Below are 26,462 nucleotides of genomic sequence, written 5' to 3'. Positions count from 1 at the left end.
TGAGAGTGAGCCGCCACAGGCAGTGGCTGACCCCCATTGCAAGAAGGAACAATGGAAACAGAATGTGGAAAAGGGCATTCCTTTATGAAGTACACTTAAAACACAATGCAAGACTTAACAGTATCCCATGACTTCATGTGGCTGGGGTGGGGGAGGGATGCATATGACCGAAATGGTGTGAAACAATAGGGATAAAGAACTACTCTACAGCAAAATAAGCAGACGAGGCTGAAGGGTCAATGCATCTTCTCCATCCTTGCAATTTCAGAAATGCTAAGAACCCCATATTCTATTATGACAGCTTTGCCAGAGACATACTAGAGGACAAGGAGATTCTACGACACAGACTCCAGCTGCAGTCCAGCACACTGGCAGGAAAAGAAAGAAAGAAAAGGAACAAATACTTCGCTACATTTCTGCAAGTCACAACAATGGGAAGGTCAGAGGCAGCACCAGACCAATTTTTATGCTAACAGACTTACTGCCAGTGTTAAAAAGAAAAAGAAAAACGAAGTCACATTTTGTTCAGATCAGTTATAATCCATTTGTATCTCAGAGCATCTGGCCATGCAAGGTTAAACAAAGCAAAAACAATTGCAAAAAGAACTACCCTAGATGCTTCTGCAAATACAAAGCAAGCAGTACACAATTTGTTTTATATGTGGGTTTCTCACTGAGCCAATTAAGCACACTCTGAAACAGGTTTGTTTTATAGCCACCCACCTGCATACCTGTTACAAGAAGTGCGGGGAGCGGGTGGCGCTGTGGTCCAAACCACTGAGCATCTTGGGCTTGCTGATCGGAAGGTCAGCAGTTCAAATCCACGCAATGGGGTGAAGCTCCCGTTGCTCTGACCCAGCTCCTGCCAACCTAGCAGTTCGAAAGCATACCAGTGCAAGTAGATAAATAGGTACTGCTGTGGCAGTAAGGTAAACAGCGTTTCCGTGTGCTCTGTCTTCCATCACGGTGTCCTGTTACGCCAGAAGCGGTTTAGTCATGCTGGCCACATGACCCGGAAAGCTGTGTGCGGACAAATGCTGGCTCTAATGGCCTGAGAGCGAGATGATCGCCACACCCCATAGTCGCCTTTGACTGGACTTAACCATCCAGAGGGGTCCTTTACCTTTTGACATTTTACAAGAAGTAGCTCCAAGAAAGCAAACTGGAGGAGAGTGGACTACTTATGTACTGCAAATGACTTGTATCTCTATGTATGGACAAGCAGTCTAGTAAAATTGATTGCAGGCTAGTATCCAACCCAATCCAAATAACTTTATTGTACTAGCCACTGGCCATGACAAATCTGAATCAAAAAGAAATACAAGTAAAAGGGGTGTGGCGCCACAGACAATGGTCTCTATTTGGATCTCTGCGTCTCCCTTGCAGGCTAGTATCTTTTCTAGCCAAACTTGCAAGACTGCTATAGAATATTTTGCAAGACAATTAAATGTTGTACAATTCTTCCATTTCACTACAAATCTCACATAACAGACAATTTAGGATTTGTCAACCTGCCAGTTAGGAATAGCAGGGAAACGTGGTGTTTATATGTATGTAGTTGCAGAGTCTAATGATTTTCTGTTGGTCAATGGCTGTAGGCTAGTTTCGCAACTTGCAGAAGCACCAACAGTGGCCACACACACAACCTTTCATCACCCTCAGAGTTTCGTAGCAACCCACAAATCCTATCCACAGACAACCCTTTTGGAGATCCTTGTGAACATTTCAAGGTGATTAATTGTTACTGACGTGAACATATGGACAAGACCAAACACTGTTCAGAATAATAAGAATGGCTAGGAGGAATATTCCCAATCTTTTATAGTTTTTCCTCAAATAAATAAGAGACAATGCAAGGTCAGGGAGGCATTTCATAACATGTAAACATCAACTATTACTTCATAGAATCACAGAATCATTGAACTGTAGGGATCCCCAGTGAGAAGCAAAACCCACAAATCAGTATTTTTCCATGTTTAGACTTACACTCCTTAACATACTTATGAGTAGTAATGTAAGGGTTTCAATTACAGGTGTCATGTTCAAGTAGAATTTAAGGTAGCACAATAATTCTGTCTTCCTTTTCTGCTTTTATATCCCCCTCTCGCTTTTCTTGTTTGCCTTTTAGACCTCCTAAGGGATGCCACACCTCCTCAAAATCCATCTCTTCCATGAAGCCTTTGGCACAAGACCCCTTAGTTCCCACACCCTCTGATAACACAAAGCTTAAACTAACTTCCCTGTTTCCTCCTCTCTCCCCCACACTGAATTTTAGATGATATGTTCCTAAGGACAGGGACCTGCCTTCTATTACTTCACTGATGGCACCAAACAGCAATGCAAATATGGAAACGCATCAGACGAAGAACAGGTGTGCAAAAAGCAGCTCACCTGTGGCCAGAGAGAATCATCTCCAGATTTCTATATGCAAGGAAAGATGGCTGTTCTTCTTTCTGCTAGGCCACATGTTAAATGCAAGAATGCAAATATCTGAAGCCAGTGATTACTGTAGACTAAGACTGCACTCCTAAGCATATACGGAAGCAAATTCAAGTTCAGCGGGGCTTACTCCCAGGTAAGCAGGATTTGGACGGCAGCCTAATTTGCAAGGCTGCCTTACAATGAATGGAAACACTTTCCCTGCAGGCAGATTCAGCTCTTCTATCTCCTACCATTATCACATACTCCCCAGCTATTTTTATTCAGCTAATTACGTGTGGGAAGATACAAAGAATGTATACAGCTAACTATGTTTGGGTTAACACAAGCAGCTGGAAAGCTTATTAGCACAATTACATTATTGTCTAAATTCCATGTGGCAGATTGCTTCATCACCCAAAGATTACACAGTTACATATTCCCCCCCCCCTTAAATAGGAGAACAATGTAAGAACAGCTATGGACTCTCCCTCTTAGCATCAGCCCACTGTAATGGGAGTTACGTCCCGAGGCCCAGTGGCGTAGCGTGGGTTGTCAGCACCCGGGGCAAGGCAAGTAATTTGCGCCCCCTAACCCGTGGATTTGCGCCCCCTAACCCGTGGATTTGCCCTAACCCCCAGATGTTGCGCCCGGTGCGGCCGGGCCCCCCTGCACCCCCACGCTACGCCACTGCCTAGGCCAAACTAGACATGCTACAGCAGGGGTCAGCAAACATTTTCAGCAGGGGGCCAGTCCACTGTCCCTCAGACCTTGTGGGAGGCCAGACTATATTTTTTTTGGGGGGGGATGCCACACAAATAACCCAAAGATGCATTTTAAATAAAAGGACACATTCTACTCATGTAAAAACACGCTTTTTAGGATTTAGAAGGCAACTGGGCCAGATCCGGCCCCCGGGCCTTAGTTTACCTACCCATGTGTTACAGGGAATCTGTGATGTTACAAGGAATTATTGATCTCTCTCTCTCTCTCTCTCTCTCTCTCTCTCTCTCTCTCTCTCTCTCTCATTAGCAGCCTCACTTAGCTTTGTACCTTTAAGTTTTCTCCACTTAGAGCCAACACATTTAGTTTGGATTGAGAAAGGGGTGGGGGAGGCTCAAATATTTGCACTTCTCCGGTCTTCAAACCAACAACTTGGATCTCCTAATTAGTAGTACGAACACAATTCACAGGAGATCCTGATCATGGATCTCTTGCATAATGTCTAGCTTGGTCATCAATGGCAGTGAAATATCCCAAGCCCAATGATAGCATCAATGATAGCTGCTTTGCCCCTCTGAAAAACAGGCGGAAACAGCATTTTTTTAATGGTAAGCAAAAGTGTAAGTGCAGTGACTGAATGTTCCCATGCAGACACAGGAAACTGCATTAAAAAACATACATTCTGCATTCTTCTGAACCTTCAATATATTATCTTTGTTCCATTCCGCTCTCAATAGTAAGAAGTATTCAATTATTACTTTAAAATTAACTGAAAGTCACCAGTAGGTTGATTCCCCTTGAAATTTGGATAAAAACTGCCAAATACTATTTGCTTTTACACTGCCCCTCTCCAAAGGGATTTTATTCTTATGCATCCTCCCCCAAAGGCTACAAAAAACGCTAATTTACAGCCCTATGAAATGTAATTATGCAGGGGGTGGTGGTTTCAAAATACAAAGTAACTCTCTTACATACAAACTGTTATGGTTTGCATTATCATTCCCCCAGCCCCACCCACACATAATGTGCTAAAGACAAAAGAAAATTCAATGCGAATCCACATCTAACGGGTGAGCTCACAATCCTAGGAATTTTGCCAAAACAGCAACAAAACAACAATCCCAAACAAATAAGCAGTTATTTCCCCAGCTGTAACATTCCCAGTAATTTGTATAATCATGTGCCCCAGCAGCATCCCATAGAATTTAAAGTGGCATCCTCTTCCAGTTGTGTGTCACGGGGACAGATGCTTTTAAAATGATTAGGTTTCATGTAGTGCTCAAAAGAGATTTCTTAATGTAGTTCACATCAAGGTCACATTAAATTAGCTAAGCCCATCCACTCAGGGTTTAATTGCCTGCACTGTTCCTCAGATGCAAAGCGGGTATGGGGGAGGAATTTCCACACACCAGAGCTGATCTAATAGACTTTGGTTTAGGGAATTAGGGAGCACAGTTTATGCAATTCTTGATTCATGTTCTGCTCTGAACGAGGGCTCTCACAACTGCCAAGCACACACGCCTCTCCTTGCGTATTCCATCACTCTAAATATTATAATCTCTGAACAAAGCTCAGTGAACAGGCTGAAATCTCAGATTAAACCCCAGAACTGAGCCGTGCATGCACCAAAATCACTTTCCTCTAATTTGCACTCTTGCAAATTTAATGAGGGGAAAGAACATCCTTTGCACAGTCATTGATTTCATAGCAAAAGTATGTAAACACTGATAGAGAACATTAGAATCTAGCCCTCTGTTCCCAGTGAACTGGGCATGTGTCCTGGTTTATATGAATCAAGACACTTCCTTGCTTAAGAATGTAGTTACCAAGAGCGACAATTCAGAGGAGGCCACATTAAGTGTTTCTGCCCGGCTGATACACACAGCATTGCCCAATCCGATGTTCTGGAACAGAGTCAGCTGCCTTATAACAGGTCAGACAATGGCCTGGTTTGGACAATCACATCTTGACTTAATAAGCCAAGATAGGAACCACAGCTTTGTGCCGTCACATGCAGCCTCTTCTCTGTGTGTCATGCAGTAATTAAACCAACAATTCTCCAATTAACTGCAGCTTTTCATTTGTCTGAACTAGGAAACTATGGTTAACAGATTCAGAACAAGCCAGAATCTTAAAACCATCAGCCTGGCCTGTTCCAAACCTGCTAACCACAGTTTCCTAATTCAGACAAAATGGGAAACTATGGCTAATTGGAGACTTCTGACTATAATGACTAACTCCCACAAAGAGAGGACAGAAGGAGATATGTATGTGTGGGTAACAAAGCTCATTTATATCTCAGACTGGAAAGCTTGGGTGCAATTGTCCAAACTCAGGCATATTTGTCTATCTAGGCCAGTGCTGCCTACCTTGCCTAGCAGTCATATTTCCAATCAATCCCTACTTCCTAACTGGAGATGCCAGTGGCTGAACCTTGGAATTCTTGAATGCAAACTCTGAGCTCCAGCTATGAGCTATGGTCTCAACCCCAGAAACATAACATTAAAAAACAACAACACATTTACAGAAAGGAACTATTACATCTCTAGTGTGGTTGTTAAATGACTGCCTACTGAAATACAAACTGCACTCCTTTGATAAGTCAGTAAAACAACCTCTGAAGCCCGTGATACCTTTCAGGATCATGTATTGCCAATATGTAGTTCCTAACATGAAGCTTATTGAGTTGAGGACCAGGGCAATGCCTAAGAGTATAAGCTCTGAAACAGGCAATCTGCTGGTCAGACCTCATCACAGCCATGAGCTCTGCCTCAGTCCCATATCTGCAATATGGGAATGGTAACACTCCCCCACCTTGGAAGACGTGCATGATTTAAATGCAAATAAACAGTAGCTGCCAGGACACAGGGACTCTCACAGCCTTCTTTGCCTCCAGGATTCTAAACTGCATGGGCCATTTCTGATCCCTGATGTCCCTTGTGTTGCTTGGGAAACATACCAGAGATGTACTTCAAGGAAAAGAATATGTGGATTATCAAACTGATTTGGGGCTGCTAGGTTTTGGTTTTGGTTTGTTCCTCTTGTGGCCTGTCCAGAATTCCTTGTTTGTCTTTGGACTGATCCTTGGAGCTCTTTATATGCAAAACTACTCTCTATGCGCAGCTATGAGAAACTTGTAAGTCTTGCCATGCCACTAAGGCCCTGTTATCATGCCCATGCAATTGTTTCCAGGCCTTATTCTGAGATTGAGCTGGTACTTAATGGGGCAATTTTTACTAAGGAAAAAAAAAACCCTTGGCTGTTTTTTTGTTTTTTAACTTTAATAAATTAAGCATTAGAATTAAAATATATACCAAAAAAAATCACGTACAGCTTGTTACAATAAAAACATCACAGAACCAGCCTTTCCTTTAAAAGCTCTAATAGAGAAAAACATTCCCAAAGGTTGATTGTGGCCAGCTGCTGATGCTGTAGGTTCACCCTATCTGTACTTAAAAGCAGTCATAAAAACAGAAAAAATAAAATCACAAGATAATAAAATAATAAGCCGAATAAGCATAGAAAGCATTAAAAAATGACTGGCATAAAATAATTTACATAGTGGTTCGTATCTGTACCAAACATACCAAATATTCATGACTGTTGCAAAATAAACTCATATTTAGTGTGAATTTGATGACCATGAGACTGTTTGGCTCCCAAGCAGAAGCAAAGTTGGAGGGGTCCGCAACACCCCTGGCAGCACGTATTTTATGAGTCAGTTTTCAGAAATGGCAATGAACATGAATTTTTAAAACCATAGATCCATAGATAACAAGGTGCGTCTTTCCCCCCTGAGAGATCACAAGATGAGCAGCAACAACAGATATAGAATTGTTGAAAAGTAAGACTTCACTGGCAGAAACAAAAAGGTATAAGATACATGGCTTAGCATCTAGGGTGACCTGCATGCCAACAATAATACCAATTTCCATTACAACTTGCTTCTAGAACTTGTGTACATAGTTACATCCCTACCACATAAGCCAATATGTTCCTCACCCCTTACAATCCTGCCAGCATAAGGGGGCTGCTTAATTAAGTAACCCCATTTTAAGGCTTAAGAATACCCTGTTTGATCTATTATTATTATTATAAAAAGTTATCTTCCACCCAAAGAGGTTCAGAGTGGCAAACGCCAAAATGCTGAAGCAATGAAAAATACAATGAATACAATCAAAAATAAAATAATATTTAAAACGTCCAAAAATATTTGCATACCATATCACTGTGGATTATGGTTATGTTCTCTTTCGCTAGCATATTGTAATTGTATAAAAACAACAGATTCAGATTAAATTCAGGACATTGTATTGATTTAGAAGCCCTTTATTTGGTCATTTTGACAAGCTGAAAGTTTGTAGTCTTAACAAACACTCCATTGGAACTGCACAAGTTCTGATCTAAGTTTTGTAGAAATCCCTTGGATACAATCTGGGGGTGGGGAAGTTCCACATGTTCCCTTTGGTTTGAGATTTATTTAAACCAGCTGTGTGTATGAACCAGAAGTTCCTATTTCCTGTCCATAAATTAAATGATTTGAAATGCAGAGGGGAAACATGGGGAGGGCCAAACGACGAACCAGCTTCTGCTTTAACAGCAGACTAAAGCTGATCCTGAAAAATAAAGCAGCATTTTGTGAAAAACAGATGAAAGCATGGTGATCTTGCTTAGTGAATGCAAAAATCGTGCTCCAGCATACTGCTGGGGCAGAATACTGCATTTGCCAAAATCTATCCATCCAAGTCATTAGATTTCAGAGTCTGTGCTCCCATTAAGTCTCTGATTTTGTGAGTAATTGGAGCACAATGCCTTTTTTCCTTCTTCTTTTGAATTCTGTGGGAGGTGAGAGCCACACTGCCTGCACTGATGTTCCCATCTATACCAAAGGTTTAGCCAGAGTTCACACTCAGCTTTGAAACATTAGTCCTATCCCAGTTTCCACTGCTTACAAACTGCACTATTGCAAGCTAACCCCTTGTTAACATCAGAGGCGGCTGACCATTTTTCAGGTTCAAAGGGCCACACTGAGGGCTCGTCAATCCCCCAAGAGCCACATGCTAGACTTCCTCTTTCCTGAGCATCTAATGCCACCTATATTTCCTGAAATTCTAAGGCTTTCTTGCAGTATGGCTGTTCTGTAGGGATGGAACAGTGTAGCAGGTCTAGAAAATCACCCCTAGACTGGGGTTGGGAGTCTTACATCTGCGGGATGGGTGGGTGTGTGGGTGTGCAGGTTCTCTATTCCCAATGTCTCGGCTTGTGCTCACATTCTTCCTTTCCAAATATGTTCAGTCCTTCACCGCCACTCTAACCCTAAGACTGCAAACTCTTTCAGGCACAGGCTTGTCAGTTGCTGCCACTGCCAGTTACATAACGGTGGTTAATTATTATTATATAGCCTCCAAGTTAATTAAGTTTCTTTGTTGAGCCCAAGGGCATAAAAACAACAACATATTAAAACAAAACCATTGTTAAAGCATACATATATCAGTCGACAATATATTAAGGCATTTCATAGCCGCCAGAGGATATAACACCACAGTGCAGGTAACATCTACTATTGTTTGCCAAGAGCCACTCCAGCATCAGCAAAGGGCCATGTAGTTCAATGCACAGCATCTGTCTTGTATGCAGAAGATCTCGGGTTTAATCTCCAGGTAGGGAAGGCAGGGGACGCGGGTGGCGCTGTGGGTTAAACCACAGAGCCTAGGACTTGCTGATCAGAAGGTCGTCGGTTTGAATCCCCGCGATGGGATGAGCGCCCGTTGCTCGGTCTCTGCTCCTGCCAACCTAGCAGTTTGAAAGCACGTCAAACTGCAAGTAGATAAATAGGTACCGCTCCGGCAGGAAGGTAAACGGCGTTTCCGTGCACTGCTCTGGTTCGCCAGAAGCAGCTCAGTCATGCTGGCCACATGACCTGGAAGCTGTACGCCGGCTCCCTCAGCCAGTAAAGCGAGATGAGCGTCGCAACCCCAGAGTCGGTCATGACTGGACCTATGGCCAGGGGTCCCTTTACCTTTACCTGGGGAAGGCAGAGACCCCTGCCTGAAATCCTGGAGAACTGCTGCCAGTCAGAGTAGACAGAACTGAGCTAAGAGTCTGACTCCGTATAAGGCAGCTTCCTATGTTCCTATCTACTGGTTCAAACAGTTTGCATAATCCACCAGGAACACACAAGCAGAAAATGGGAGTATGGCTGCAATCCTGAACTTACTGACTAGGGAGCAAGTCTCAGGGAACTCAGTAAACAAGCACAGGTACATTATGCCTGCAAGTATTCTGCAGCCAGATCTCCACAAAGGCAGGGAACCTCTCCTCAGTCCAAGGGCTGCATTCCTTTATAGGCAACACCTCAAGAGCGGCCAGAGCAGAGGATGTGATTCCCACCTTTTGTACAGGAAGCTACATCCCAGCCATACAAAAGCGGAAGGTGCACACACATCTTTGTAACCTCCGTTGAAGCAAGCAAGAGGCATTGTCAAAGTTGAAGGACACATTCCACCCAGCAAAGCAATGAAAATCGCTTGGAAGGGTGGCGGGCATAGTCTGGGGAGAATCCTAAGGCCTATAGAGGGATTGTTCCACCCCTGCCTCAGATTATACAACCATTTTTTAAGATAAAAATTCACTTCAGCTAAGTGAACTTTGCTTATTCTAGTTATTCAGAAAACTGCAGTAAAAATATAAAAGTCGTACTTTGGTTGTCAAATGCCCTGGAACTCAAAGAACCCGAACATCTGACGGAGATTCCGTTCGGAACCTGAACATCTGACGGGGATTCCGCGGCTTCTGATTGGCTGCAAGAGCTTCCTGCAGCCAATCAGAGGCCGCAATTTGGTTTGCGAACGTTATGGAAGTCGAACGGACTTCAGGAAAAGATTCAGTTTGACTTCCAAGGTACGACTGTTCTTGTTTATACCAATGCAACATGAAGGTAAAGGAAGGGCTCGTTTAATACAGCATATACACGATTACATGGAAACTTTCCCCTAGAACACTTGCCCAGCCATTATCTAACAATGCATTTTATTTTATTTTCTATTTTTAAACATTTCCCCCCCCCCCGATAAAGAATTATAATCTCATACAGCAAGCTGCCACAACTAGCATGGGCGTATTGATTTAATTATGCCCCAAGGAAGCGTAGACATCATTTTATTCTCCCCTGCCCCACTTTCCTAATAGCAAAGTTCAAATTCAATGAATCAGCCTATGGCAAAAAATAAAAATAAAAAATTCTGCAATAAATAAATAAAAACAAAATAGCTGGCAGGAATAATGTCCTGGGGGTGGGGTGGAATTCTCCTCCCACATCAGCCTGTTTATTTCTTGCAAGATCGGCAGTTTCTCGCTACCAAGGATCCAGTCAGAGTCTAATTCTTTCTTTTTTGTTCTTCGCTGTGAGAATTACTTAGATGCCAAAGTTTATTTGTGTCCCTTCCTTGTGTTAAAGTTTTCATAGATCATATTCCAAATCCATGCTATATTCTTCCCTGTTGCTCAGCTACCGACTCTGAACAAATACATCTCTGCATTCTGCCAGAAGTGGAGAGGCAGAGAAAAACAGAGAGAGAAAAACAGAGAGAGAGAGAGAGAGAGAGAGCCCAGACAAATGCCTGGAGAATGAATCACCCACTGGAAGTCTCCTTATGCCCCTGCAGTGTAACCGATTAGTCATAACCTCACATACAGTAGAATGGGAACAGAAAATGGTGAAGCTATTCACTGCACCCCGCCCCCAGCTGCTCCTTGCCGCCCACTGCTCAGAAGGAGGCTATTTTCACATCACATGGCTTCAGCTCACAAAAATGTCAGCCTTCAAATACAGGCTTTCAGGGAAATTCAGCTATTGTGTGATATGCCTGAAAGCAAAGGTTGGCACTGGCCTGGGTGCCAATCTGCACCCAGGACAAGGTTTTAAGGCTTTGTGTACTGATCAGGTAAATGAGGAGTAAATAGTGAGTGAATAGATACGCTTTAAAGAGCAAATGGAAGCTCACCACAGCTGGTGCTTGGTGTATTTCGGAGATGAGTTCCCTCTACAGACTGCGGGCCAACATGGACATGGAGAAGGCTGTCCTCCAAGCTGCCACAAAACGAACCTCTGCAAGCCGTGGCACAACTAATGGGGTCTTCCCCTGAAAATCTTACACGTACAGGAAGGTCTATATGGGAGAAAGTGTTATTCCAGATAATCTACACCTGCAGAGGTAACTGGGGTGGATGGCCTTTCACATGGTGGTCCCCAGCCTATGAAATAAACTTCCCACTAAAAGACAGCAGACACGTACTGTAATGAGCTTCTAATTGCTCTTCAAAACATCATCTAATTATTTAAACTTTCCATGGCCTCCAAATCCAGTTGAATGATTCCCAGTTACTTTACAGTAATTGTCATAGGTTGCTTTTACTGGATCGTATTAATTGCATACTCCATTTTTTGTTTTGCATTGGATTGCTTTATTGTAATGTCTAGCACCTTGGTATAAATGTGTTCAATAAATATTAAAGGCATAGTCACTTTAAGACACAAAGTTGTTTCAGACAACACAGTTTTCCAGTCTCCAATTAGGTGGGTCATATCAAAAAAATGAGCAGAGGATCTAGGGCAAGTTGTGCAGATGCTGGTGAGAGGATCCCAACACATTGGGGATGGGTAAAAAAGTTGGGTCTTAAAGCTCAGTTTCAGGTCATCTGCAAAATTATTTGGGGCTTCTTGATATTTCTTCTTGGTTTTGCTCAGGTTGCAATAACAATTCTCTTCCAAGAAACCATTCTGCTTCTTGGCGACTCTCCATCATCCAGTCCAGGCTCTGAGCAACTGACCCCACTGTATGTAGAGTAAAAGGGCAAAGTGGATGGGGGCAGAGAAAGACCAAAAACATTCTTATTTTACACATTTAACTGCAGAATCCTATATACTCAGAAGATAAGTCTAACTGAATTCAATACAGCTTAGCTCCAGATAAGTGGGTATAAGATTGCAGCCTAAGAGAATGCTACCTGTGCATAAATAAAAGAAAATGTCCACAATATGCAGGCTAACTGGTTCTTCTAGACATCCTGCGCAAGAAAAACTGGAATACTGTACGTGAAGCAAATCAGCTCCTTCTATTGTAAACAAAGTTTTTAGAAAATAAAAACGTATCAGTTTGCCTCAGCCTCTCTACTGTTCTTTATTATTGGGGGGGGGGGGAGGGACACAGAAATATTTTTATTTGTTTGCCAAAATGAGGCAGGCACTTCATACAGAAGAGGAGGAGACTGACAGATCCAGCCCACAGGTTTGCTCAGGAGAATTAGATTGTGCCCTAAATGGAATAAACAACAGCTTTTCAAGAGCTGAAACAAACAAAATCCCTGGTGGATTGGGCCCCATGCCACATTCAGCATGTGCTTGCAATAAAATACAACCCTGCCTTACAATTTTAAAGATTTTCAAAAACAGCTTGCAAATAAATTCTAGGAACAAACTAAGATTAACATGATTCACATAAAATACAATCCAGTGGAACATCAGCAACAGAAAAACAGCGCCAGCATTAAATAAGATCTAAAACAGAACCAACAAATTTACTGTTGGTTAAAAAAGATAAAAGCTGGGCCAGGGAGGGAGGGGACAACTATTGGCATGGCACCAAACACTCCAATCTAGGCACTAATGCCTAACACAGCATGAGGCAACATTGCAAGTTGGGGTGCCACCACCAGCTAGTCCCCTTCCACAGTCACCATACACCACTTAAGACCCTTTGGACATGATCAAAGCTTAAGGGGAGCTACCTGGATTTCCTGCCCAACACATGAACCAAGACTTTGGCTTTTAGTAAACTATTGAGCTAGTCTAGAATCATTTTCCTTAAAAGGGGTTGCTTTCTACACCAGAGGTATTTGGTCTCACATGTTTGTTACACAGCAGAGCATTAAAAAACAAATTTGTACTTTCCTTAACTTAAGAAAGCTTTTTATCACATCATTTTGCTGAACATGAAGTTCTTTGCTATGCGGCCAGCTGGAATGAAAATGGCTTATTCTCTCCCCACCGCGCCCCCACACTAAAATCAGCAAACCTAAAAATATTTAGCCACGATGAGCTCTTTATCCTCGCCCTTTCCCAATAACCACCTCAAATGTAAAGAGGAATGTGGGTTTTGAATTAGCAATAGGTCATTTCTGCAAAAGCTTTAAAAGGCTTTAGCCTCATCTTTTAAGCCAACCATTCAATCTCATATATATGTATGTCTTACTATTGCATATCCCTTGTATTATAGAAATAAATAATTCAAAGTATTATCAGGTCTGTGAGCGCTAAGGAATCAAATCATGAGGATTACATCCACCTGCCTCACCATTGGCTAATCAGAAAGCAGTTCCAAACAGGAGGAACCAGTTTCAGTTTCAGTTTTCAGCAAGCTATAAATCTTGCAGACATCACTTAATACAGATCAAAGCCCTAGGCAAAGGAGATAACCTCTTTTGAAGTCGGGGATTGTAAGCCTTTGCTGCCCCCAGTCACCACCAAATGAATTGTCAAGACTGCAGATGATTAGGCTCTGCATACAATCCCTCTTTCAAGTCAAAGTTGACTCTTGCAAAACCTCAGAGAAGTAACCCTGTTTTGTATGTAGCTATCTCACACTGGCCTGGATGCTTTTTTCCCTCCAACCAAAAGCAAAGGTTAAAAGGTGCAGCTAAATCCTGGATTTACTTGGTTGCTCTTAGTGTTACTAACTTTCATGGTTGTACCAACAAGGCACGGGCTAAAGAGGGGAGTACCACATAGCTCTAGTAAGCGCAGAACGAGGTTCCACTCATGCAACAAAACTTCCCCCCTCCCTCTCCCCACTGTGTGCCCCTAAACTTGTTCTGGAGGTTCCACCAACCAGCCAGAGCAGACTTAGGGTTGCATGAGTGGACCTCACACCATGCACGCAACAACTTAGTGGAATCCCACCCAAAGAATCAAGAACAGAAGAGGCTAGGACAAATGTTCACTTATCAGGAAAAATAGCACTTGGGTCTCGCAGAACCTCTCCAGTGCTCCCAACTCCACTGCCGGCCCTAACTGCTCCCCCCCCCCCAAATACATCTTCTTTCTTCCTTGCTCTCTGCCAATGTAGTTCAACATTTATTGCAAATGCCTACTTGTTATCCTGTTTTGCAATTTACATTCACAGAAAATGGGTTGGGGGCATTTCAAGCACAGAATTTGGATCTGGCTATCCAACAAATCAATATGGCAAATGAGTCAAATCTTATTAGATAGCAAATCCACACCTGACATTTTTCCTGCAAATGTTATGTTTTGTTTCACACAATATTTGCACTGCTGCTAATTATAAGATGAGGTAAGCAAAGAATTCCTGAATCTAAAGCAGAATCCCTTTAAGGGAGAAAAATGAGAAACCACATCAATTGAAGAATACATTTCCACAAGTGAGAGAGACATTCTTTGTGTGGAAATAGGGGCAGTCCTTCTACAAAGATCAGATGAGGATAAGCACAGAATTATCTTATCTCATGAACGGCTCTGGAAGTAAGGTGATTCACCTAAAAGCTAGCTGGGAGCATTTCACACTTTATCATTCCTCCATGGAAGTGATGGACGTCATTTACAGATCTTCATGCACTGTAGCAAGCTTCTGCACCAAACATGTTTTTGCATGCAAACCTAGCCCAGCATGCACATGGCAAAACAGATGGTCTGTGCTGTCAAAAGTTTCTAAGATAGGGTATAGATTCCGTTAAACCTAATGTCGGGAATGTGCACATGGATCTAGTTAAGTCACTAGCTGCAGATATTTTTTACCCTGCACAAAGGGAAGAGGAAGAGGAAGAAGAAGAAGAAGAAGAAGAAGAAGAAGAAGAAGAAGAAGAAGAAGAAGAGGAGGGGGAGTTTGGATTTGATATCCCGCCTTTCATTCCCCTTCGCGAGTCTCAAAGCGGCTAACATTCTCCTTTCCCTTCCTCCCCCACAACAAACACTCTGTGAGGTGAGTGGGGCTGAGAGACTTCAAAGAAGTGTGACTGGCCCAAGGTCACCCAGCAGCTGCATGTGGAGGAGCGGAGACGCAAACCTGGTTCCTCAGATTACGAGTCCACTGCTCTGAACCACTACACCATGCTGGCTCTCAGAGAACAACGTGATGACTGTACAAGTTCTAGTTACATACTTTCTTCCTCAGAGGAAATAATACACATTTTCACAGGATGTTTGCATCTCTACTAATAACTGGATGAGGGCACATAAAATTTCAGGATGTAAAGCAGAGGCAAATAAGAGTGTCAAAGAAAGAAAGAGAAATTACATTACAGTGGAACCCCAGGTTACGTACCGTCCTACTTATGAACGCTTCGGGTAACAAGCTCCGCTAACCCGGAAGTATATGCTCCTGGTTGTGAACTTTGCTCCGGGATGCGAGCGGAAGTCGCACAGCGGCAGCGGGAGGCCCCATTAGTGAAAGCGTGCCTCATGTTAAGAACGGTTTCAGGTTAAGAATGGACCTCTGGAACGAATTAAGTTTGTAACCGGAGGTACCACTGTACAGACCTACCTTTCAACCACAAAATAACATGAGGACAAGGAATAGAGGAGGAATTTGATTAAGTACACATTTAAAGCCAAATCTATCAAATTCCCTCTTTCTGAAACACAGCTATCCTTCTATACTCAAGTCATATTTTGTGATGAAGTTCTCCAACCAAGGTTTACAAAAATGCATATATGAAAGGAAAGCATGCACAAAAATGAAAATATTAATTTAAAGAACATGTGTTGTTGTTTAACATCTACATGAAACTGCTGGTTGGGATCATCTGAAGTCTTTGAGTACATAGTAAACAATATGCTGATGATGCACAGCTCTGCTTCTCCTTTACGTCTACAGGAGTGGCAGTGGATGAGCTGGACCAATGTCTTGCTTTGGTAATGAAATGGATGTGTGTCAATATACTGAAGCTCACTCAATCCAGATGAAACTGAGACACTGTTAGTGTCTGGTTCCCTAGACCAGATGGATGGGTGGTGGCCTGTTCTTGATGTGATACACTACTTCTGAAAGAGCAGATACATGGGAGGACTTCTGGATCCATCACTGTTGCTTGAGTCTTAAGTGGCATGGCAGGCTTTTCATCAACTCTGGCTCCTTTCTGGACAAGGATAGCCTAGCTTCTGTTGTCAACACTCTGGTAACCTCTAGGTTAAATTACTGAAATGAGTTATATGTGGGGCTGCCTTTGAAGATTCTTTGTAAACTACAGTTGGCCCAGAATTCAGTGGCCAGGTTGTTCACTGAGACGAAGATAGTCAGAGCACAAAACACCAATCTTGGCCAGATTGCACTGGCTACCAATGAGTTTCTGAGCCCAATTCAACGTACTGGTTTTAACTATAAAGCCTTATGCAGCTCAGGAGCCCAAGACTTCAAAGACCTCCTCACCAACCCTGACCAGAATCTAGGCTGTTCTTCGTGTGCCCCCTCCATACGAGTTCTGGAGGGAGACAACACAAGAATGGGTATTTACAGTCTCCCCACTTGTGGAATACTCTCCCCATAGAGGCTCACCTGGTACCATTCTTACATACTTTTAGGCATCACGCAAACATACTTTGTTTCCCAACAGGCCTTTGGCTATTAACTATCCATGGCGTCTTTTAGTGGGTGGGATGTTTCAATCCTGCCTTCTAAAAATATGAACGTGTTTTAGATTTTTCAGTTTTATTTGATTTGGCTTTTAACCTGAATGTCATTTGATTATTGTTGCAAGTGGCTTTGAGTTGCTTTTGTAAAAAAGAGCAGCTAATAATTTAAATAAATAAATGAAGAGAACTGATTTTAAGACTGGAAAAATGAGAAATGGAGGCAACCAGAATGGACAGATCCTTCCACCCCTAGTAAGGTCAATGAGCACCTAGAAAGGAATGCTGTGATCACCAATAGTCAGCATGGATTTCTGAAAAATAAGTCATGTCAGACTAACCTGATCTCGTTTTTTGACAGAATTACAAGCCTGGTAGATGAAGGGAACGCAGTGGATGTAGCCTACCTTGATTTCAGCAAGGCATTTGACAAGGTGCCCCATGATATTCTTGTAAAGAAGCTGGTAAAATGCGGTCTTGACTATGCTACCACTCAGTGGATTTGTAACTGGCTGAATGACCGAACCCAAAGGGTGCTCATCAATGGTTCCTCTTCATCCTGGAGAAGAGTGAGTAGTGGGGTGCTACAGGGTTCTGTCTTGGGTCCGGTCTTATTCAACATCTTTATCAACAACTTGGATGATGGACTCAAGGGCATCCTGATCAAATTTGCAGATGACACCAAACTGGGAGGGGTGGCTAACACCCCAGAGGACAGGATCACACTTCAAAACGACCTTGAGAGATTAGAGAACCGGGCCAAAACAAACAAGAGGAATTTTAACAGGGAGAAATGTACAGTATTGCACTTGGGCAAAAAAAATGAGAGGCACAAATACAAGATGGGTGACACCTGGCTTGAGAGCAGTACATGTGAAAAGGATCTAGGAGTCTTGGTTGACCACAAACTTGACATGAGCCAACAGTGTGACGCGGCAGCTAAAAAAGCCAATGCAATTCTGGGCTGCATCAATAGGAGTATAGCATCTAGATCAAGGGAAGTAATAGTGCCACTGTATTCTGCTCTGGTCAGACCTCACCTGGAGTACTGTGTCCAGTTCTGGGCACCACAGTTCAAGAAGGACACTGACAAACTGGAACGTGTCCAGAGGAGGGCAACCAAAATGGTCAAAGGCCTGGAAACGATGCCTTATGAGGAATGGCTAAGGGAGCTGGGCATGTTTAGCCTGGAGAAGAGGAGGTTAAGGGGTGATATGATAGCCATGTTCAAATATATAAAAGGATGTTACATAGAGGAGGGAGAAAGGTTGTTTTCTGCTGCTCCAGAGAAGCGGACACGGAGCAATGGATCCGAACTACAAGAAAGAAGATTCCACCTAAACATTAGGAAGAACTTCCTGACAGTAAGAGCTGTTCGACAGTGGAATTTGCTGCCAAGGAGTGTGGTGGAGTCTCCTTCTTTGGAGGTCTTTAAGCAGAGGCTTGACAACCATATGTCAGGAGTGCTCTGATGGTGTTTCCTGCTTGGCAGGGGGTTGGACTCGATGGCCCTTGTGGTCTCTTCCAACTCTATGATTCTATGATTCTATAATTTCAGCATAAGCATTATTATGCAAGTGGATGAGAGCACCAAAGTGTTGCAGCGTGGAGTGCTCCTGTTCACTGTGCTAGTCAGCCAGGCCCTCATCTACAATTCTCTATTCCTCCTCTCACTGGGTTTTCTGTTTTTCCTCCCTCAACATTCAGTCAGCATACTATAGTCACTGACTGCTGGAGTTGGGGTGGGGATTCCCATCCTTTTTTTTTTTAAAGATGTTTATTGAGATTTTACAAACAAAGAAAATTACAATATAAGAAAATAAAAATAAAAAAGACAAAGAAAAAAGATACAAAATACAGAAATACAAAATATGTGGGGGGAAAAAACAATTAAAAACAAATCAAATTTTTCATGTCTTATATTTCAATTACTCGTTTCCTGACCTCCTCACACCTCCCTTTTTTGTATTCCAGTTCACATAGTTAATTCAGCAAATCCTTTCCCTCTTTGTTTTTATCTTAATTATAAATCTTAACATATTAAACATCATATTTTATCTAATTATCAATCCTTTTTTGCATATTCTTTTAATTTTGTTACTAAAACCATCTCATTTCAATCCTGCATCATTTTAACATTCATTAATTTTACAGTGTTTCTGCAGATAGTCTTTAAATTTCTTCCAATTTTCTTCCACCAACTCTTCTCCCTGGTCGCGGATCCTGCCAGTCATTTCCGCCAATTCCATATAGTCCATCACCTTCATCTGCCATTCTTCCAAGGTGGGTAGATCTTGCGTCTTCCAATACTTCGCAATAAGGATTCTTGCTGCTGTTGTAGCATACATAAAAAAAGTTCTGTCCTTCTTTGGCACCAATTGGCCGACCATGCCCAGGAGAAAGGCCTCTGGTTTCTTCAGGAAGGTATATTTAAATACCTTTTTCATTTCATTATATATCAATTCCCAGAAAGCCTTAATCTTTGGGCACGTCCACCAAAGGTGAAAGAATGTACCTTCATTTTCCTTACATTTCCAACACTTATTATTGGGCAAGTGATATATTTTTGCAAGCTTGACTGGTGTCATGTACCACCTGTATATCATTTTCATAATATTCTCTCTTAGGGCATTACATGCCGTAAATTTCATACCGGTGGTCCACAACTGTTCCCAGTCCGCAAACATAATGTTATGTCCAACATCTTGTGCCCATTTAATCATAGCAGATTTAACCGTTTCATCCTGTGTATTCCATTTCAACAGCAAGTTATACATTCTTGATAGTATCTTAGTTTTGGGATCTAACAGTTCTGTTTCCAATTTTGATTTTTCCACCTGGAAACCAGTTTTTTTATCCATATTATAAGCCTCCCTTATTTGGTAATAATGAAGCCAGTCTCGCACTTTATCTTTCAGTTTCTCAAAACTCTGTAATTTCAATTTGTCTCCTTGGGGTGGGGATTCCCATCCTAAGTTTTCTTCTTTAAAAATTGAGAACTTCTCCAAGCCTGCTGATAAACCCCCATCTTGTGCGTGGGTGGTACTTTCTTGGCCACATAAGCAATGACACTCATGCTTGCAGCATAATAAATAGATGTAATAACAAAACTAACATGGATGTCTTCACAAAAGGTCTGCTTCATTTTGTTTAATGACCCTGTACTTCTTTTTAAAATGTACTTGGCTGCCAAAGTCTGAAGAACCTGCTTTGTATGACAATCTCAAATTAGCAGAGTTATTGGATCTGACAATCTCCATAAACGGTCTGCTTGTTTCTACAAAAAATGCTGAGATGACTGGCTGCAGGACCCACTTTTTCTTTTGAAAAAAGAAGGGATACTCCTAATTATATTGGCTCCATCCTACAAAAGTTCCACAGCCACCAATTTTCAGTGTAGGGTATTGATGCCTTCAGAGGCCTGGTTCTCCCATTATACTAAACCAAACCATGGCTTACCATAAACAAGCAACCATGCCGGCTTTTGGAGGAGACTGTGACTGTGTTTTGCTCCTCCTCCAGAGATTCTGCTGTTGTGCTGTGCTGTGCTGAAATAAGCATGGTTTGGCTTATAGCCTGAACCTAGGTTTGCGGTTTAGCACTCTCCAAAACAACCCCAAGCTTGTCCATTGTTTTACAGCTCATGGATTGTTAGAGAGAGTTAAACCATGAGCTTGGGTTCAGATGACATGCTAAGCCAAACCATGACTTAGTGCAGCATCGGAACAACGAGGGAGGAGCAAAGTGTCTGATCTTCTCTCCAAGAGGCTGCATGTTTGTGGTAAGCCATGGTTTCACTTAGCATTGTGTGCAAATGAGGACAGAGTGATCAGATTTCACTGTATGACTACATCACCATGCCATGTGTTGTGAGGACAGCCTAAATACTGTCATTCAGGTTGAGTTTGGAAACCAAAGTGAATAAGGTTCTCTAGCTCATACCCTCAGCAACTTCTATGGTGGAATATTTGCAACTTCTAAAGCCAACATTCCTGTGGAGCAACCTGAATACACAGCACAGAACTGTAGATTATCAAGCCCCACTATGATCAGGCAAACTTACTTCTGTGTAAAGATAGAAAAGATAAGACTAAAAATCTTCTATGTAAACTTACAAAAAAAAAGGTTCAGGGGTGGGGGGGCATGGCCATTAAATAGGTTTCCTCCCACCCACCCCAAAAGCCTATTCAGCATACATCTGTTAAAGATTTAGTCAATCTCTAATGAGATCCAGATTCCTCCATAACATCATAAAGGTCTAAAGAACTATAATTTTCCCTATATCAGCCCATAGACAATCAGTCCTTGCATCAACACTGTGTACTGTATATACTTCGGGTTTTTAAAAATGCTGCACAAACAAAAACTGAATTCTGTCAATCATGCAAATTGAGAGCATGTGCTTATAATCTGCTTATTTTTGTGTAACATATTCCAGTTCTAGTAGTCAGATGAAAGGGCAAAGAGCTAAGAAAGGGATGCTGTATTCCTATGCTTTGATCACTGAAATCCCTCTTCCTCTCCTCCTATCAAGCCACAAAAAGTCCTCACATCTGTGCTCATGTTAATGGATGCAGATGCTCCATTAGCACAAGGTACAGAATAGAAGGGGTGGAGAACAGAGAGCAAAGAGAGATTAAACTGTTTTGACACATACAAACGCATTCCCTATATAATAACTTTCCCCATGATTCCATATTAGCATTTCCAGACATACCCACGAGTCCACAGACATGCATTTCCAGCAATGTAAAAATATTTGAAAACATGTACAGCTTTAAATGAGTCCTGAAAGACACCCTGCTTTAATTAATGTGGACAATATTAAGCACATTGCTATAAATCAGGTTTCATTACGAAACTGCATCAGCACAGGGATTTGCAGTATCTAATTAAATCAACACTAATTTTGCTCTCTTAAGGAGACATTTAAGTTGGCCCTGCATTGCTGCCCTCACTACTGCCAGATTTCAGGGAATCTTTGGTATGGGGCCACATGACCACAACCATAGAGCGGGTTTTTTTTTTTCTGCTGCCACATCAGCAGGCGCATTGCACGTTAGGGTAAATCAAGACTGTAGGTGGCCACCACCAACGGGGGTTCAGCATTGCTCCCATTCAAAATCAGCACTGTCTGTCCGCCACTAAAATGCATTTAGTGGCAGCATGAATAGTTCAAGTTGGTGAGAAGAGTTTCAAAGTTTCTATGGCTCTCAGCTGGTACCAGTGTTAGAAACTCAGATATATAAGCTAAACACCAAATGGCACTTTAAAACTGTGTCACAGTCACCACAATTGAATGTGTAGGTACCTTTCTTTTGCAATGAAATATGATGTTGCTATTGTTGTTGTCATTCATTTCCTTTCTATACCAATACAGTCATACCTCGGGTTTAATGTGCTTCAGGTTGAGCGCTTTCAGGTTGCGCTCCGCGGCAACCCAGAAGTAACGGAGCGCATGCGCAGATGCTTAAAATGACGTCACATGCATGCATGGAAGTGGTAAAACATGACCCGCGCACGCACCGACGCGCCATCACATCTTACGTTCTATTCAGGATGCAAACAGGGCTCCAGAATGGATCCCATTCACATGGGACTACTGCATATCAAAGTGGTTGACAACATATTAAAACATCAAATAAAACAATTCAGAAGAAACGAATTCAAGCTTCAAGGAAAATATTTCAGAACCTTCTCTAAGGGACATTTTGATTTTCCCATATTTCTTTACCTACTTAATTTACTGAGCTGTCCCATAGCAGAAGTACTCTAGGAAGCCAGTGTGGTGTAGTGGTTACAGTATCAGACTAGAGCCTGGAAGATCAGGGTTCAAATCCCCATTCACGAACCTCACATGGGCCAGTCACAGCCTCCTAACCTACCTCAGAGGGTTGTTGTAGAGATTAAATGAGAAGGGGGAGAACCATGTACTCCTTGGATGAAAAGGTGGGATAAAAAATGTAATAAACAATCCCTTCTGCTTATCTTCTCAAGAAAGCTGGAGGAGCCAGCCAGATAGAAATGTCAGTCGCTAACTTGGCATCCAGAGATCTCCATGTGGTCGCCATTGGCACAGGGCCCGACTGATATCTAGCAACTTACTGCAAGCATGTCGTGCCAGAGCAAAAAGGTCTGTTCTCTGAATCCCTCAAATACACCCCTCTAAGTTTTTTCTAGTTAGCCACTTCCAAACCACATCCAAGAGATAAGTCTCCCCCTTCCTGATTCATCACTCCACACAACTGAGATGACAAAGAAAACAGTCAGAATTTGTGTATCATGCCATCCCAATATGAATCTTTGCAGTCTTTCCCCTAATCTTTCCTCCTTCCTATCAGGTTGTTGAGTGGAACAGTGAAAAATTAAGCTACTTTAATTCCTCAGCCCCAACCACAGTGTCCCCAACAGGATGGGAGGAAGAACTACATTTGTTAGCACAAAAAATGTCACAGCACAACTAAAAAGTTAAACAACTGGTGTCCCGGAGTTGAAAACCTAGCACCTAATAAAACAACACACAAAACACTATAACCCATAGGCACCCACTCTTCCATTACAGTTTGCGATTATAGAAATGAACTGAGAACAGTGGAGAGGCAAGGAGCTGCACGAGAGACCTTAACTGCTTCTGTGAAACAGACGTTTGGTAAAAAGCATGTATTATATAACTAGAAGCATACAATGGGCCAGCACTAGAAAAACAATATTTCAGATTCTTAGGGGTCAGGCTTGCACAGAGCCAAACAGTATTTCAAAATTGTAGGCTGATTCTCAAAGTGCCCAAGCAATCAAGATAGCAGGCTTTCTGGCGCCTTCTGAATTTACTCAGTGATCTCTGATCAGTTTATGCTGGCACATGCAATAGGCCTAATATTAATTATTCAAATATTAACGTTACAACCTCTGAGCAAAGAAAACTTATCTAATGGACTCTTAACTGAGCCATTTAAGATTCAGATTCGTTTCTGCACAAATGTCAAGCAATATCGTTAATACTGCAAATTCATGCTTCCAAAACATCAAAACTCTACATCAGCCAGTTGACGTGGGCAGAAATAATTTAATTCCCTCCAGGTCTGGCAGAGGCCTATCCTAGGTTCCCTCCCATTAAATGGCAGAAGGAGACAGGGGATCTTCACCAACAAGGCAGGCACGAGAGATCCCTGCAAGGGGCGGGAAGGAGAGAAAACGACGGTCTCTGGTGGACAGATGTCACCCGAGCCCAAGAGTATTAATCTCATAGTATCCTCTGTCCGGCACATTTCACGGCAGTGCAAGAAGATACGGCAGATGTCACGGGAAGGACACGGTGCATTAGAAAGGCGCAGACCTTCCCGAGCTGCCCCTTTAAGAGGGCTGCAAGGCGTGACGCCAGCAAAAGGGGAGGGCCAAAGGCTCTGGGTCGGCTTCGTTCTGTGACACTGCATCGCGGGGGCCGGGGAGAGAGAGAAGGCTGGTGCGCCTCCCGCGGGCTGGGCGAATCCAAAAGGCGAGGCTGCCTTGCCAAGCCAGGGGGAGGGTTTGCAAGGCGCTGCATTCGCCACGCGCCCGGCACGCACTGGCGAACCAGGCCCAGCTGGCCTTTGCGATCGTGGGAACGGGGCTGCTCGGGAAGCCTTCACGCCTAGGCGCGCGCGCACGCTCCCCGTAACACCCACCACCGCCCCCTGAAAACGTTAATCCACAGAATGCACACGTCTCCACGAGCAAGCAGGCAGGCAGGGGAGCCTTGTGCGCTGGAGTCTCGATTGTGAGCTAACCATTAGCCCATGCTGCCTGCCTGCCTGCTATATTTATTCCTGCCCCTTCCCACAAAAAGCAGCCGGCGTTCAGCACGGTCCCCCTCTCCCCTGCTGCATCGCGCACTGCCTCCTCGCGCCCGCTAAAGCCCATTAGAGCCGCCGCCGCCGCAGCTGTTGCTACCGCACGCCCCCCGCAAAAGGAAGAAAGCGCCGCCCTCACCTCCTTCAGCTGCTCCATCTCGGTGCGGATGGTCTCGTACTCCAGCTCCAGCTCCTCATACTGCTGCTTGAGCTGCTGCTTCTCCTCCAGCACCGCCAGCCCGTACTCGGCAGCCTGGATCTTCTCGCGGGTGGTTTCGCCCAGCTCCTGGAAGAGCCGCTTGATCTCGGTGCGGAGCCACTCGGGGCCTGACTCCATCACCAGCTTGGCGTAGTCCTCTTCTTCGACGGCCAGAGACATCTTGGCGGGGGCGAGGCTGCTCAGAGTGCGGGGGGCTGGTGCGGCTCCAGACGGGAGTGAGGAGAAGGGAGGAAATGCGGCAGAGCGCGAGAGCAGCAGGATGGATCCGGCGGCGGCGGCAGCAGCAACGCCGCTCCCTGCAGCCTTTAAGACCAGACGACCCCCCGAGCTGCCATGCCCCTCTCTTCTCCAGCGCCCCTAGCCCTGGCTGCCATGAAACGGGCAGGCTCCTTGCGCCCCTGGTCCCCCGCGCCAGTGAACCGGCGGCTCCTTTACACCATGATTTCTGCGCCCTCCTCCTCCTGCTGCTGCTGCTGCTCGTCTAGCTTAGGGAATGTGGGGAAACCGCAGTGAAATCATTCAAAAGGAACGGCCAGTCAGTCGCCCCGAGGCATTGTAGGACTTGTAGTCCCGGATCCACAGAGGCCGAGCCGGTCGCTGCGCCCCGAAGACTACGAGTCCCACAATGCATAGGGAGGAGAGCCCCAGATGGAAGCCTGGCCCTGCCCTCTTGAAGGAATTCTTGGAGAAGGGGAAGAACCTGGCAGCTAGCGCTGTTGTTCGTCATCGGCTGCGCTCGAAGCCGCTTGAGCGCTGCCCCCTGCAGGCCGTGCCCAGAACTGCCTGGTGTTCGGGCTACATTGCTGGCGGATGGCCTCTTGTCTTGCAGCAAATACATACTCTGTTCTGTTTAGACATCCTTCCTTCCTTCCTTCCCCACAGTGGCTACCGGCATTGTTCATGGCACCAATAACACTGAAATCCTACAGGCGTTGCCCGTGGGCTTTTTGCCTAGCCTGGTTGCAGAGCATAGCCGGGCCAGAGCTAGGCGGCAGGGCCAGAGCTGCCCACAAATGAGGCAGAGTGAAGCAGTTGCTTCAGGCAACGGTAACACAAGAGGCAGCTTCCCACGTACCCACCCTTCTGCTTCCAGAGAAGCTTGGCAAGAGGGAAACCCAGTGAGAGAAAGGCATTCTGGCGTTCCGCTTTGCCGCTGCTCTCCCACTGCCCCTAGAGTCAGAGAGGCCAGTGCCAAAGCTGTCTGGAACACCCTCTCTCACTGAGTTTCCATTCTGGATGCCCTGGTGGAGTTCATGCCCTGGCAAGGCTTTGCAAGGACTTTTCCTTGAAGCGTTTGCAAAGGCTCATGCCCCCCAACACACCATTTCAGGGGTGGCAGTGGGATTTTTGCCGCAGGTGCAAAAATGCCTCACTCTACCCCTGGGCAGGGCTGAAGCCTGGATTTAATTGGGGCCTGAGCAAGGTGCCGCCTGGACTCCCCTCTCCAGCCACACCATGATATCCTGCCTTCCTTCCCCCACCCCCAGTTTATCAGGCAGCTGGGGCAGGACAGGCTTCCCCTTTTCAACATTTTTGCTGGGGAGGCAGAGCTCAGCTTGGCATTGTGAAATGATGCAAACCATCCCACCAGGTGAGGTGGCAGCAGCTTGTGGCCTTCATTTCCCCAATAATG

At 44.0% G+C, this 26,462-nt stretch overlaps 1 protein-coding gene and 1 long non-coding RNA gene across 4 annotated transcripts in view; both read right to left on the bottom strand.

Moving 5' to 3' along the window:
• The window catches only part of LOC310757698, a 36,026-nt gene extending 11,896 nt beyond the window's left edge, over positions 1 to 24,130 (bottom strand). Inside the window, exon 1 of the long non-coding RNA XR_014545426.1 lies at positions 22,889 to 24,130. This is a non-coding gene — a long non-coding RNA (uncharacterized lncRNA). The remainder of the gene's footprint in view (positions 1 to 22,888) is intronic.
• BICD2 (BICD cargo adaptor 2) overlaps positions 1 to 25,583 on the bottom strand; it is an 85,039-nt gene extending 59,456 nt beyond the window's left edge. The window contains exon 1 of one of the 3 annotated variants that reach the window (XM_083603021.1): positions 24,749 to 25,583. In XM_083603021.1, coding sequence (XP_083459147.1) covers positions 24,749 to 24,988 — 240 coding nt within the window. In that variant the 5' untranslated portion in view covers positions 24,989 to 25,583. The remainder of the gene's footprint in view (positions 1 to 24,748) is intronic. The other 2 variants (XM_083603020.1, XM_083603022.1) reach the window with 2 other exon arrangements.
• Positions 25,584 to 26,462: the final 879 nt, after the last annotated feature.

The sequence above is a fragment of the Podarcis filfolensis genome, assembly GCF_964270895.1.
Source record: "Podarcis filfolensis genome assembly, chromosome: 2".
Lineage (NCBI taxonomy): Eukaryota > Metazoa > Chordata > Lepidosauria > Squamata > Lacertidae > Podarcis > Podarcis filfolensis.
Note: the sequence above shows the minus strand (reverse complement) of the source record. Positions and strands in the feature narration are given on the sequence as shown.